This window comes from Cricetulus griseus, chromosome 2 (genome assembly GCF_003668045.3).
Source record: "Cricetulus griseus strain 17A/GY chromosome 2, alternate assembly CriGri-PICRH-1.0, whole genome shotgun sequence".
Lineage (NCBI taxonomy): Eukaryota > Metazoa > Chordata > Mammalia > Rodentia > Cricetidae > Cricetulus > Cricetulus griseus.
The window spans coordinates 214,608,565-214,624,973 of NC_048595.1; the positions used below are offsets into that span (position 1 = coordinate 214,608,565).

The 16,409-nt window shown below is 38.3% G+C and overlaps 1 protein-coding gene across 1 annotated transcript in view; it reads right to left on the reverse strand.

Annotated features, from left to right (window-relative positions):
* Asxl3 (ASXL transcriptional regulator 3) overlaps positions 1–16,409 on the reverse strand; it is a 108,091-nt gene that overhangs the window by 70,795 nt on the left and 20,887 nt on the right. Inside the window, exons 4-5 of the mRNA XM_027400552.2 lie at positions 4,966–5,083; positions 3,848–3,967 (exon numbers count right to left, since the gene is read on the reverse strand). Coding sequence (XP_027256353.1) covers positions 3,848–3,967; positions 4,966–5,083 — 238 coding nt within the window. The remainder of the gene's footprint in view (positions 1–3,847; positions 3,968–4,965; positions 5,084–16,409) is intronic.

Below are 16,409 nucleotides of genomic sequence, written 5' to 3' on the forward strand. Positions count from 1 at the left end.
GAATGACAGGAGGAACTCTGTCTCAAGGACCCAACAGCACCATGGCAAGGAGAATACCAAATATCCTGACTCCAATGCAACATTTTTTTAATGTACAAAGCCATGAAATGTTTAGTGATATATCCAACAAGTCATACAAATTTGCACACTAAAAACCAGAAGACATCATTGAAAAAAATTAAAGAAAGCCTAAGTAATTTGAAAAGGACCCAATGTTACTGGAATTCATGCCTTAATATTTTTAAATGGCAATATATTCAAATGAATCTGTAGATTCAACATAAAATGTATCAAAATTTATCTGGCTTGGGGGAGGGGAGAAATCAACAAATCAACAGGGAATTCAAGAGGTCCAGAACAAGCAAGAAAGTATCATTAAAGTGAAGAAGTGGACGGCCACCCTTGTTGATTTCTGAGTTTATCATGAAGGTAAGTAATAAGGAACAAGGACTATGTGGCACTGACATGAGGGTAGAGGTACAAATCACTATCTGGGCTGGGAGCATGACTCAGCAGGTCAGGCTGCTTGTCACCATTCCTGAAGGCCTGACTTCAATCCCAGGAACTGAATGGTAAAAGAAGGTAATCAACTACCGGAAGTTATCCTCTGACCTCTGCGTGCATGCAGTGGCCTGTGTGTACCCATCCACTACTATCTAACAAATAATATTTTTAATAATTTTTAAATATATTATTTTTAATAATTTTAAAATCTGGACAAGATAGTTTGTCTGAATATTGTCAGCCTGAGAGTTTTTTTCCTCTACTTCTCATTTTTTATTTATATTGTTGGTGCATATAACAAGGTTAGTGAGCACAGCCAACTTCATTTGCACAAAATAAGCTACTCTGTTCAGCAGCTGCTAGCTTAGGCAGTCACAGTTGCTTCCCTGGTGATCACAGGCTGTTGGTGTTTGACAGGTTTCTACTTTAACAGATTTATTCTAAATCCCACCACATCTTTCTTTTGTTTGATACAGGGTTGGCCAAGAGATCTTAGAAGGGCTGTCTCTCTTTCTACCTGCAACTAGAGTGCCTGCACTTAAATACTTAGGCAGACTCTTCAAGTAACAGAATGAGGGGGTTCCCCAATCACAACTACAGTCATTGGATGCAGGGTAGATCTGCCATTCAAAGTCTGTTGAACATGAATGATTCAAATTGGAGATGCACAGGCCTTAGCCTGAATCTTAGCTGTGATATTCATAAGAAGCCTTCTTAACCTTCTGGGCCTCATTTTTTTTTAATGAAAATGGAAATCATTATTGTATAAAACTAAAGAATTAAATGAGACAAATTATATCAAAAGTTGACCAATTGAATCCAACCAACAGGCCTGGGATAGCTTTCAATGGAGCTCAACATGAAATTATAAGGTCATTAAAATATTATGAATGCAGTTCTCAAGACTGTAAACTTTGTAGAGGACAACGCCCTTTCTCAGCCTTAAAAGGTTGAATATCTGGCTAACCAGTCAATTAACTATGGACTATGACTCTCTTCATCCACCCTAGAAAACAGCACCATTATTCCTACTTTTTTCCTTACAGGCAGCAAAATTGTCTAAAAAATTACTCCAGTATAAGCTTGAACATGTGAGATGGCCATTGGTGTGCGCAATTACCTAGAGAGGCTGCCTGGCACCCAGTCTTTCAATTGACCCACAGAGTCAAACAGTATCAATAAAACAATAAACCCGAAAGTAATTCTGATTCTCTCCACTTCAGTGTGGACTTCAAAGCAATAACCACAACACACAAGATCTGATGGATAGAAAAGATCCAGGCTCTGGGGCTTCTGATAACACAGCATGACCAAAGCCAGGCATGCCAAGGAAGATCTTTGTATGTCATTCTTTTTGCTGAAGTTGTATTGGATTATTAATCAATTAATTAATTTTGAGATAATACCTTATTATGTACTATGTAGCCTTGGCTAGTCTTGAACTCACTAAGATCTGCTTACCTCTATTTCTTGAGTGCTCGAATCAAAGTCATTCACCACCCACCCAGATGTTTTGTTTCGGAGAGGGTCTTGCTATGCAGCTGGCTAGGTTTTCACTTAGACTTGAATTCCTGGCACAGCTCCAATCTTGAACTCCCAAGTGCTAGAATTACAGAGGTGTGCCATCCTGCATGGATACCACACTTTTTAATTAAATGTCACTGATCTTTAAATCATACCTGGATTGGTCACACGAATGGATGTGTGTGTAGATGTGGCTCAGATGTCATTCTGTACATGTCATTTAGAATTTCCCATTTTAGGAGTGACTTAAAGCACTCACACTGGAAAACCTATTAGTGTTTATGTATCCATGGTGATTACCCAATGCACAGAGATACATTTGGGGTTATAGGAGATAACTATAAAAGCCTTAGAAGTGTTGGAAAATAGGTAACCACGCCATATTAAAGAGTTAAATTAATTGCTACTCCTTTCCCACAAATCTTTTATCTAAAGCTCTACCAGTCCCATCCCAATGCTTTTTAGTGAAAGTGTGTCCCAGAATTTAGTAAATTTTCTAGCATACAGTAGGCAATAAATAAAACTATCAAGCCAATCAATCAATCAACCAGTTACAATCTTGCTGGGATTTACCAAAAAGAAAAGCTCTGCAAATAAAAAGAATCCTACATTGCCAAGCAGGTGACAGGCATAGTAAAGGAGTCAGGTCAGTAAGTTCATGGTTTTCACTGAACACTGTATCTCAAATATCCCTGTGTGTATGAGGGAGTTGTGGCTACATGGGGTGATAGGGAATACACATGTGTGAAAGCAAACATACATACACACACAATACACCCTTACACATCATGTGGGCATGCATGCACATGGGTGCATGTGGAGCTAGGGGTAGACATGCAATGATTTCCTTGACTGTTCTTCACTTTATCTCTTAAGGACAAGGTCTCTCATTGAACATGCTGCTGCTCATTTACTGGCTAGACTGGATGACCAGTGAGCTTGTGAGCTGCCTGTCTCTACCCACATTCCCCATTAGTGCCAGGGTTGCAGACATATAAGACTATGACTAGAACTCATATAGGCTCTTGGGATCTGAATTCAGATCCTTAGCCTTTTGCAGAAGGCACTTTATCAATTGAGATATTTACACACCACACCCAGCTCTTAAATATTATATTGCTCTAAGTTTTACCATTATTGTGTATATTCAAAGGTAAAGTCAGTGGGCCCAAGTCCCCAAACAAGGCGCATGTGTGGGGTGAACAGGAGTCAGCCCAGGAAACACTCATGTTTGTCTTAATCCTCATACTTCAGTACATTCCTTACAGGTCCTTACTAAAGCCAAAGCAAGCCTTCAGAACTAAATCCATTGTTAACAGAAAGACCCTTGTCCAGTGTCCACCATAACTCTCAGGGATTATACACCATTTGTGTTTTGTAGACAGGTATAAGAGAATATTTCAAGCACCTCAAACAAAAACCAAGGCAGGGCAACCCTACAGCAGCAGACCCCATGACAGCACATTCTCCAATTCAATTAATCCTTCCAAGTAGCTTCATCTTTTTCCCAGTCTAGAATATCCTAATAAGAGGAGGTCACAGTACAATACAGCACTAGACAGAATCTTACTGACACAGGTAATTACTAGAATACACACCTCACATTCAGTTTGCTATCTTTATCCTCTGCTTTGTCCAATAACATCACATTCTGCTACAAGCTTTCGAGTCAACTGAGAAACTACAATGTTCCCCAATTTAGCAAATTTTTTGTTTAGATGAATGAAGGGTATTTTCAGTTTCCTTGTTTAGCCATAAAAAGAAAAAGTCTATGTTTTTTTAAAAGACACATATCTGTAAAATGTGAACCAGTACTCACCTAAACCAGACTTTTTTAAGCGTTTCAAGTGCTGACTTGTTTGTTTTCCAGTGGGAGATTTTTGCCCATGTTTCATTTCTTTATCTGAACTGTCTGCTTCCCCATTTTTAGACTCGGATCCTAAAAAAGGAAATAGTTATTATGCCGTTATCTTTCTCTCCCTGTCCTTGACAAGAAACACCTAAAATTGTTTTAAGAACCAGATATCATCTCCTTTTTCTTTTCCTGAGTTAGTATACTACCTTAGACACAATCTGATTCCCCTATTGGCTATAAAGAGAAAAGGCCAATAAATCAATCATCCTGGACAAAAAGCAAGAGCAGATGGCCTAATAGCATAGTTTGACATGCATTCACTGATCAAATAGCTTTTAAATAAAAGAGCTGGAGCTTTGTAAAAATACATGAAGAAGCTTTAACACTATGATGCCATTTAGAGATTTGATACCAGACAGAAAGATGAAGAAAAAAAAGGAATTGGACAAAAAGGAAGGACCAGACCTTAATCAGTAATAGCTTCATGCTGAAGCAGGGAACAGAAAATGCAAACACTAATCCATAATGAATTCAACAGTTCCACAGCTGATAAAGTGACAGGAGACAAATTAGAAGAGCAGATCAGGGCTTCATGGAGGTGAGACGGATGTTGCAAGAACACAAAAACTCATAAAGGATTCTAGGCTTTTACAACAAGCACTGAAAAACAAATTTACACTCAGAGAAAAACTACTTTCGGTGGTGTTGCACACCAGTGTGTGGTCCAGAACTCGAATTCAACATTCAAGAGAAAGCTAAAGCAAGGACAGAAAACCCACGAGCATCAGGATCCACTTGCTCACACCTACTGACATTAACAAATTCAGTCACTTGATGACAAATAGGCTGGTGACTTTAAAACACAGCAATTGGGAAAGGCTCTGCATTTTTAGATAAATGATCAAAGAGAGGCACCCATCTATAACACAGATATACAGTCTAGATATATGTATAAAACTGAACCTCACAGGAAAGTATCTTTTGAATTTTAAAAGAAAAAGAAAAAAATCAAGCCATCTCTCTTTGTGAGGAAGTCTCCTCCAGGGAGGAACGGCCAAGCATACAATATTTTAGCGCTTTACCTGAAGGCGAATCCGACTGCTCATCAGACACCTTTAATGGTGTCAAAACAACACGAGGAACAGTCTTGTTCACCATCATTGAGACTCCATTTCTTCTTTTCTGCTGCTGCCTCAAAGCCTATAAAACACGATAATAAAATATAACATAAAAATGTATCCACAGTGATTTCTGGTTATTGAATTACATGATCCACTCGCTCAAGACTATCTTCAATTCCACAGAGCCCCTGACTTGTCAGGATTCTTGGTAATCACCTTTGTCCATTTTCCCTCAAAAGCATAAAACTGAGCTTTGGCAAATGGGTTTAAGCCTGAGGCCATTTTCAGTCTAATTCTGCTAACAAAACACCACAGAACGGTTTATTCTACCTTAGCAGTGTGGCTTGAAAGCCGGTAGAACTTGATACTAGGGCTCCCAAATAAAATAAATGTAAAATAAATGTTTCAAAACCAGGATAAAAATATATGTGTCTGTAATTCTCTTGCAGGTGCTTCGTCTCCAGTGTGCTGCTCAGTCAATCAGTTAACACCGGGTGTCATCAGTATGTACGGCATGTAAGAACCACTGTATTGATGCATTCACTCAGCCGTGGGGAGCGCTGCACAAAATCACCGAACATGGCAGGAATCATTTATTTCTGTGAAGGGAATCAGTCCTAATCTTGGAAAGCTTGCAGCCCTTGGCTTCTGTCTGCTTGACTTTGGCATTAACCTTCAGAACACGAACATGACGGAGTTTGGGCAAATCCAAGAAAAAATAGATAGAATAAATCTCTTCAAATGGGAATGCTTTGTGTTTCATAAATGAATTCGCCATGGTGATGATAATATAATAAAAGACATTTAAAAGTTTTGAAATACAGTTTTATCTAGCAGATCGCATTATGCAGAAAATTACCTGTAATAAAGAGGGTTTTAAGCACACGAAACAGGGAAAGCCATTAAAACCTGAAGCCGTAGGAATGCTGAAATTCCTCAAAAGGTTAAAAGGCTGGCCACGGGCTGGTCTCAAACCTTTTTATTCCTGGTTTCTGTACAATTTCTACTAATTTTACAATGTCTCAGTTATATGATTAATGTGTTTTGACCAACAGTTGTCACAATCCTCTGAAATACTGCCTTGACTGTGTATTCCTTGGCTGTCAAAAATAATGGGATCTTATTTACACAGGCTATGAGCTGTATGTTTGACTTGTTGACCATAAGACTTAGCAATGACATAATTACAGTAATGTAAAGTTAAACAATACTTAGAGGAAACTCAGATGAGATTTAAAGCCACATGACAGAAGGAAGAGTTGGAGAATTTATTATAATGATATATATTAAAGATAACACCCTAGGATTCTGATATTTATAGAGTTTTCGTGAAGTCCCAGGCACTGTCAAGGAACCTGAGATACAAATATTCATATTGTGCCATCCATCTCACCTTAACCTGCTGTCAATAATATATTTATTAAGGCTATGTATACTAGAAAGTATTTAAGAATTTACTTTTTCTTCAAGCTGTGTGTATAATTGGGCATAGATTGTGGAACACACTTACATAAATCTTTCTCATCCTTTATATAAGAGCTCAAAACACTCTATAGGCATTAACCTGACAATATAGGAGAGTTATGCAAATCAGTGCTTCTAATTACAACTGAGGCCTTCTTCACCCACTGTGTATGTCTCCATATAAGAGAATAAAGGCAGTCAGGAAATACAGCAATGGATTTTATGTGTCCAGGTATCATGGATTTCAGTTCTCCCTGGAGAAACATTAACCTTCTAAAAATACTGTCTCTCTGTGTGTATATGATGTTATAGGATTATATTATGAAAGTGTTGATTAACAGTAAAAGAAAAAAAAAACTAGACCTAATGGCCTAGACCTACCTATACAGACAGTCAAAGATGCTATGCTTCTTTTATAATCCATGGTCAATAATAATAACAAAAAATAAAAATTTTCACCTTCTGTTTCTAGGGATGAGAGGACTCTACATGCAAAGATTTAATAACTGATAGAAACCATGGTAGATGGAATACTAGAATAAAAGCCATGGCTACTATGATTTATTGTCAGGTAAGGATAAAGAAATGCTAAGAAGTAATTCATTCAAATGACATTTCATAAACATGTAAGTTTGAACAGTACCTCCCATCACAATATTTTAAAACTTAATAAAATATCCCACTGGGTACTTTGGCAACACAAACTACATATATATCACATATGAAACAAAATTGTTTTAAGTATATGAGAAGCATACATGGTTCTTTGCTATATCCTTGCAAAAAAGTACTGGAGCTGGAAGGATGTCTCAGTGAGTAGGAGTACTTGTTATTCAACTTGAGTTTGAATCCTCAACACCCATGTAAAAGAAAGACACAGCCATACACCATGGCTGTGTGATAGAGACCTATTATAAAGGAATAAAGCAGGTAACAATAGAAGAAGACACCCAGCATCCTCTCCTGGCCTCCTGGCCTTAGTATGCATGCAACATGCCCCTGAAAATACACACACACACACACACACACACACACACACACACACACTATATATATATATATATATATATATATATATATATATATATATATTTCCAAGCAATACCCAGAGGGTAAACAACAAAAACAGGGGTCATGTCTGTTACTTATGGCATCAGATTGTAAAGAGGAGGTCTCATGTCACAAACTACAATGTATCTATCTAGACTCCATTAGCAGCTGTCTTGAAGAGTCCAACTGTCCAACTCTTTCCAGGAAGAAGAATTTATTTGATGATGGACACTGGGTACCCTACATATACAACATGATGATGGACACTGGGTACCCAACACACAACATAACATTACCAGAAGACAAGCACTGCTGTTTCCACTGAGAGTCATTGGATAGATCAGTTGTCTCTAAGTAAGGGTATGTAGATATGCCTCCTGCCTACTAGGACCTTGGGCCCTTGGTGGCACAGTGTGTCTTTCCTTTGAGGAAAAACCAATCGTTCTTTGGTAAAGTGGCAGTATATAACTGTCTTCAGTTATGCTTACACCAGCTACTCTAACTTGCTACATATCAGCTTTTCCTAGTTCTCAGAAGGGCATTGGTGGTATGGAGAGGTAACAGAACAGCAGAGGGAGAGACTGGTTAGCAAGTCCCCACATGCTCCCTGGAGGGCTTATTTCTATAAGTACTGAGATTAAATCCAGTGCCTTACACAATCTTTGCAAGTACTCTAACATTGAGCAACATTATGACATTTTGTAAGTTATATTTTGATACAAGGTGTGAACACATTTCCCAGTTTGGCCTCAGACTTACAATCCTTCTGATAACCATGTCTGACTCAAATCTAATTTTTACATCTGTTTTCCTGTTTATAAATAATGTTTTAAAACAAGGTAACTACAGACCACAGGCAACCTGAGGCCAGCTATATGTGCTAGCTACTAAGTACCACCATGAGTTTATCTGTATACCAGGGGATGATAAACATACCTAGATTCCTCCCACTGAGTCTTCTGCTTCTTAGTGGTTCTCTTTCAATTCAGAAGTGCTTTTTACATAGTACATGGTCCATATATATATATATATATATATATAATATATGTGTGTGTGTGTGTGTGTGTGTGTGTGTGTGTGTGTGTGTAACAAATCCTAACATAAAGATATAATAGAATTTTTTTCTTTAACTTAAAAAAATCTATGTGACAGAGTAAATAAAATGGATTAGGAAAACTTGTTTGGGAAACTATGAAGCTACATAAAAGGGTTCCCTAGAAGAGGGAAAATGCTTTTCGATTGTGACATCTTGGGCACACTGTTTTGTTCTCCACTAGGCCAGTGGTGGCCCTATAGTTATTCATCTATACTAAGGTTCTGACTTCAGCATTAGCTACTTGGTCTTACTACTTTAGTCTACATTCATTTTAGGGGTGTAATACCACTGAGATAACTCTAATTGTCAAGCTAGTCTCTATTTTGGATGTAAACAGATTGTTCTATTGAACAACTCTACATCCAATCATTTTAAATTGAGAACAAAGCAAAGCAACAATCTAAATAAATAAGCCGATGTGGAGTTCAGAACCCTCTGAAATGAATAATAAATGTACCTTCTAGTTGGACATATGGACAGAGTTCTACTATTGGTTATCAATGTCAGTGCTAGAAAGTGCAGTTGTTTGAATGAGAACTGACCCTATTAGGCATTTGACCACTGTCAAAATCTGGTGACACTATTTAGGGAGACTTAGATGGTGCAGTCTTGCTTGAGGAAGTGTGTCACTGGAGGACTTACTGTGTGCCTAGGTGACTTTCTTTGCTTCGTTCTTTTGGTTCAAGATGTGACCTCTCAGGCTGAAGAGATGCATCAGTGGTTAAGAGCACTTGTTACTTTTTCAGGAGACCCAGGTTCAATTCCCAGGAGCCACATGATGACTCACAGCCATTTGTAACTCCAATTACAGGTTATCAGATGCTTTCTGCTGGACTCCTGGGTGTACATACATACATGTAGGTAAAACATGCATGTATGTAAAATTAAATTAAATTAAAATGTCTCTGAACAAAGTAAAAATAACTCCACACTTACTTCAAGTTAGCTGTGTCTTTCTGTGAAAGGGAGGGGAAACTGCCAGCTGGATATGCTTTCTCTACAGAAATTTGTACTGTTGACATCCAGTTATGCCAGCACCATTTGTTGAAGATGTTTTCTTTTTTTCCATTGTATAACTTTGGCTTCTTTGTCAATTATCAGGTTTTCATTGTTATGTGGATTAGTATCAGGGTCTTCAATTTGATTCCATTGATCCACATGTCTATTTTCATGACGATACAAACGTGTTTTTATTACTGTAATTCTATAGTAGAGCTTGAAGTCAGTGATGGTGATGGCTCTGGAAGTTCCTTTATTGTACAGGATTATTTTGACTATCCTGGGTATTTTGGTTTTCCATATTAAATTGAGTATTGCTATTTCAAGGTCTGTGGAGAATCATGTTGGGATTTTGATGGGGATTGGAATCTGTAGATTGCTTTTGGTAAGATTGCAATTTCTACTATGTTGATCTGAGCAATCCAAGAGCATGGGAGATGTTTCTATTTTCTGATATCTTCTTCAATTTCTTTCTTCAAAGACTTAAAGTTCTTATCATACAGGTCTTTCATTTGTTTGGTTAGAGTTACCCCAAGATATTTAATGTTATTTATGGCAATTGTAAAGGGTAATATTTCTCTGATTTCTTTCTCAGGCAATTCATCATTTGTATAAAAGAGGGCTACTGATTCTTTTGAGTTAATTTTGTGTCCTCCCACACTACTGAAGGTGTTTATCAGGTAGGAGTTTCCTTGTAGAATTTTTGGAGTCACTTATGTACTGTCATATCATCTGCAAATAGTGAAACTGTGACTTCTTCCCTTCCAGTTTGTATCACCCTGATCTCCTTTTGTTGTTTTATTGCTCTAGCTTGAACTTCAAATATTATAATGAATAGATATGGAGAGAGTGGACAGCCTTGTCTTATTCCTGATTTTAACTGGATTGCTTTGAGTTTCTCTCCATTTAGTTTGATTTTGGCTGTTGGCTTGCTGTATATTGTCTTTATTCAACATCCTTAGCTTTCAGGGAAATGCAAATCAAAACTCTGAGATGACATCTTACACCTATCAGAATGGATAAGATCAAAACACTGATGACATCTTATGCTGGAGAAGATGTGGATTAAGAGGAACTCACCTCCCTTGCAGTGGGAGTGCAAACTTGTACAGCCACTTTGGAAATCAGATGGCAGTTTTTCAGAAAATTGGGAATTAATCTACCTCAAGACACTCTTGGGCATATACCCAAAGAATGCACAATTATTCCACAAGGGCATTTGCTCAGCTATGTTCACAGTAGCATTATTTGTAATGGCCAGAACCAAAAACAACCTAAATACCGATCAACCAAAGAACGGATTTAAAAAATGTGGTAAGTTTACACAATGGAGTGTTACTCAAAGGTAAAAAAAAAAAATGACATCTTGGAATTTTCAGGCAAAAGGATGGAACTAGAAAAAAGACATCATGCGTGAGGTAACCCAGACACAGAAAGGCAAACACAATGTGTACTCAATCATAAGCAGATATCAGATGTAAAGCATAGGATAACAAGGCTATAACCTACAACCTACAGTTTCTAATCCTCATCAAAATCCCCAGAGAAGCTAGGTAAAAAGGGGGTCCCTAAAAGGGCACACATGGAGGGCCCTAGGAAGGGAAAACAGTTAAGATCTCCTAGGTAAACTTGGAGGGGCATAGAAGGAAATGGTGGGGATGGGGACATCAGGGATCAAGAAGACCTACTTGGAAGAGGGACAGAGGGGCAAAGTAAAGGAAGAGATATCTTCATAGAGGGAGCCATTACTGGGTTAGGGAGAAACCTGGTGTTAGAGAAATTCTCAGGAATCCACAAGGATGACCACAGCTAAGACTCCTAGCAACAGTGGAGAGGTTGTCTGAACAGGCCTCCCCTTGTAGTCAGATTAGTGATTACCCTAATTGTTAGCACAGAACCTACATCTACTAAGTGATGGAAACAGATGCAGTGATCCACAGCTAAGCATTGTGCTGAGCCCCTGGAGTTCAGTTGTAGAGGGAAGAGGGATCATATGAATAAGGGTGTGTGTCAAGGGTATGATGGGGAAAACCAGAGACAGCTGACCCAAGCTAGTGGGAGCTCATGGACTATGGACTGACAGGTGAGGAACCTGCATGGGACCAAACTTGACCCTCTGAATGTGGGAGATAGTTATGTGTATTGATCTGGTGGGGGGGACTGGCATTAGCACCAGGTCTATTCCAGGCACATAAATTGACATTTTGGAGCCCATAACTATGGTGGAATACCTTGCTTAGCCTTGATACAGGAGGGAGGGGCTTGGTCCTGCCTCAACTTGGAATACTAGACATTGTTGACTTTGACTCCCCAAGGAAGGCCTTATCCCCTCTGAGGTGTGGATAGTGGATGGGAGGGGAAAAGGCGGTGGGAGGAGGGGAGAGAGAGTAAATTAGGATAGGTATAAAAGTGAAAAATAATTTTAAAAATAAAAAAGGAAAAGAAAAAGAAAAAAAGAAAGGCATCCTCATGTCTACTCTAATGGGAACAAATGAAAAAAAGCTACATGCCCGAAATTTTTGTGTTGACTTGGTGCTTTAAACAATATATTTTCACTGTATTTTAATAAAGAAACAACACCAACAATGTAACTTAAGAATGTGCAGAATGCATAAGCCCTTTATTGAAAATCTTAAAATATCACAGGCAATGAATGTTAACACTAAAATAACTAGAAATGCACACATGGGAAACAGCTGCCTGTGTCAGGCACAACAGCAATCGTAGTGACTGGTGATAGAAAACTACTACTGTCACCATAACACAGCAAATTACCAAGATTGTATCTGCTCTGACAGAGCAGAAGGATGAAGGATCTGCAATTTCTACCATCCTAAGAAAACAGAGGGTAGACAAATCAACAGAGGCAACTACCACACTATTGCCAGAACACAATGCATCCTCTTTTACCCCTCATGTTTTCTGCTACTTAAGATTGCAAATATAATCTTGCTTACTTTCTTTGAAAGTTCAAAAATCTAATTATTTCCATTGTCCAAGGGAATTTTTCCTTTTTTAATGTTTTCATTTATTTTCCATACTGATCTCAGTTTCCCCTACCTCCTCTCTTCCTGGTCCCTCCCCCAACCTCCCTCCTATGCCCCCATCCAACTCCACCGCTTAACTAAATACCACAGTGGAAAGCAAACAGGGGACAAGGTAATAGTGGACAATTCTGAGAATGCTTACACAGAACAATAACAACAAAATTGCAAGGAAATAAAATGTTATCCATGCAATTATGTACCTCATATTAACTAACCCCATGCGTATTTGAAGGTAAAAGAAATGCAGATATTTTGGAACAATGAAAACATTCTATCCAGTAACCAAGCAAGGCACTACAGTTTCTATACAGTCCAGCCTACAATTACATTGTGATTTGCAGTTTTGAGGTCAGAGAACTTACTTGTTGTAGTGGCATCCTATGCCAAAGAGGAAGGAGCTAGACCTGGATGCTGTGTCAGGCTTTACTTGCAAGAGTTTTCTTTTGTTATTGTTTTTATACATTGAAGATGCAAAGGCTCCTGGGTTCTTAGGATTTTTTTTCACCTACCTCTTTCTATTACAGCTCTATTGAATCAGAACACTCACTCTAAGGACAGGTTTATTAAGCAAGGCACAGTAAAAGTGCACTCATACAGAGAGATACTGGAGCATGCTGACCCCAAAGGGCATGAGTTGAACATTGGGTTCTGTAGTATAGGACTGTTTTTAAGTTTGTATCCATATTTGTAAAGTGGGTTGACATTCATGGTGATAAGGTGATCTTCTTTCCCCATTTATGGTACATCAGATTCTCTATTTTAGGGCATTTTATCCCATTATCCCTTTGAAAAGCCTACAATAAGACCTAAATCATAATGTAAATGACATTATAATGAAGCCAGGGTCCGCTGAGGATTCAGGCTGTTCTTTGGTGCATATGTGTGCTGATGGAGGAAGTCCCCTGGCACCTGGGTTTCTCATAAAGCTGGAAAAAAATAACTGCAGCTTCAGAGATGTTTAACCCTAGGAGAGCAAGAAAGAGAATGCATTTTTCATAAATTTGCAGTGGCTAATGTAATGGAGTGTGAGCCATTACTACATGCAGGTACTCCACACTGGCAGTCTGTTTTTGGAAATGGTATTCCTAGTGACCCCAATGTGTTGCCCTCCTGATATAATACAAAGACTTAAGTATGTATAGTTCCATGAATAGTTTCAACACAGTTTCTGCCCAGTGAAATACCATGGGCTGCTAGAAGGATAGAATGGTGAGGATGGATCAGAAACTGCAATTTTAATTTCAAATGTTGTCTTACAGTTATTAGCTTGATGGTCTCAAACTGCTTAAGTTAATTCTGTGGGCCTTGGTTTATTTGAAAATCGGGCATAAGGCTAGGGATGGTGATACACTTAGATGTAGAAGCAGGAGAATGGGGAGTTCAAGGCCATCCTTAGATAAGTTCAAGGCCAGCTTGGGCTACATGAGACCCTCTCTCAAACAACAGCAATAAAGAAAATTAAAAACAGGCATATGAGTGTTTGCATACTTTAAAGGGTGAATAATAATGTAAATATCAGTTCATGTGATCATGTGATTTGGCTGCCTTACATGCTATGACTATGTTTTGAGATTGTATATAAACACATAGAACATATATTCACATACAAGAAATCATGTACAGACATTTATGCACATATTTACATGGTAAACATTGATAAAAATTCTATTTGGAAGTAAATGAAAGGTGCATATTGCCTGGGATTACAACATAAGTGTCATATGTTCAATAAAGTTTTAAATGCTGTCTTATGACATTCAGCAATTTCAAGAATCTCAGTAGAATTCTGCCTAGGGAGCCTTTCTTTTGAATGTTATTTACAATACAAATTAGTTATTAATGGAACATTAGCATATCTGACCTATACTGAGCCACATCTACTTGGTAGCTAATTTGCTACTTGATTATAAGATTAGAGTTTTAAGAAAGGAATAAACAACTCCTTCCCATAATTGAGAAACTCACAGGATACACTTCGAGAGACAAACTTTAAATGATAATCAAGATGTGCTTCTCATGAACACATGATCTATTACAAAAAACAGAAAAGAACAACGAAGGGAAGAAAGAAAGAGTAACCAACAACAACACCTCTAAGTCAAAGTTGTGCAACATTAATAATTGCGTAGAATTTAAATGACATGAAGCTGAAGCAATGAAAGTGGGAGAAAAATGACAGCTAGCATTACAGAGATGTGAATCATTCTCTTCCCACTCACGCACAGCAGGATTCACAGGCCGTGCGTCCTCTAGACCACACACTTTGTATTCAGGCATTTCATTTATGATCCAATTTATGTTTCTTAAATGCCACAGCCACAGGTGTCCAATTGTGTACCCTTTGTTTTATGCTGTTTAGTATTTCATTGCCTATTTCCTATTTGCTGCTTGAATGGGCATTTGCCTGGGCTTGCCTACCTACTCCATTCTTTATTTCACAAATTAAAAGAGGATATCAATGCTGATCGCAGTTTTGCTCCATAGCATCTACAAAATGTTTCACAAAATTCATAATATGAATGGCAAGTTACCAAAGAAGATTAGCCCTCTGCAGGAAAAATACTGTCAGGACCTTAAATATGGATGGGAGTACCATTATTTCAATAATTAATACAGAATAGAAAAATACCATAACTCAATATTAAAATGCTCAGTTTCCTTCCTGTACCTCATTCTTTGAGGCAGCAGGAGGAGGACTGCTGAAAGTTTAAGACTAGCCTAATAATAATAGCAAGATTCTATCTCAACAAAACAAAACAACCAAGGTTGGGAGGGTAGGAAGATGAGGAAAGGAGGAAAAAGCTACAAGAGCATCAAGGAGCACACTGCTGCTGGGGACTTCTTACAACTGTTTTGGAAAACATGGTCTCTCTTTTCCTAGTTCCAAACACATTACAGGAATTAGAACCCTGTTCCTGACTTGGTGGAACTGCAGCAGCGATGCATTGAACACAGGTCAGACAGGAGTGTAGGATGAAGCTTATATACCTAGTGTAGCCATTCCTCCACAGCCCATCTAATCCCTTCTTTCTCCTAACAGTTCAGCACTTGCTGGTGTGGTGACAGCAGCTGACACTCACCAAGTGAGGATCATTGGGCACCACACTCCATCACAGCTTCCTACATATCATTTGGACTATTCCTCAGATCAATCCTATGTGAAAAGTATTCTGGATGCTTCCAGTTTTGATAGGAAGTAAGATATTCAGAGAGCAAAGTGGTTTACCCAGATTCCCAGAACAACAATGATTTAAATCGGGCTGTGTCCATGCCCAGACTTTACAGCCATTACCTCTACCACCATCAAAGCAAGAGGCCACAAGGTCAAGGCCACCAAGGTCAGGTAGCTTCTGTGATATACAGATGAGATTCCATTCAGTATTGAACAATACCCATTACTGTGGCAATGGCTAGATTAACAGGGTGATCATAAACAGAAATATAATTTCCAAACACAATTAATGAGCCCAACTGGATTTGCTACAAATTGCACATACCCAAACACACACACACACACACACACACACACACACACACACACACACACACACAGGTTCTCACATGACTCCAAGCACATATCCTATTCTGTTTTACATCAGAATTCTTAGTCCAATCATCACCTAATTTCCAATATTGTCAACATGTAGTAAAACTATTATATTAAATAATCCAGCAACAGGCAAATCCATAGAGCCTCTTTTACTTTCTGATTTTAGGTTCCTGGTTACCTTATTTGGTTCACACCACAC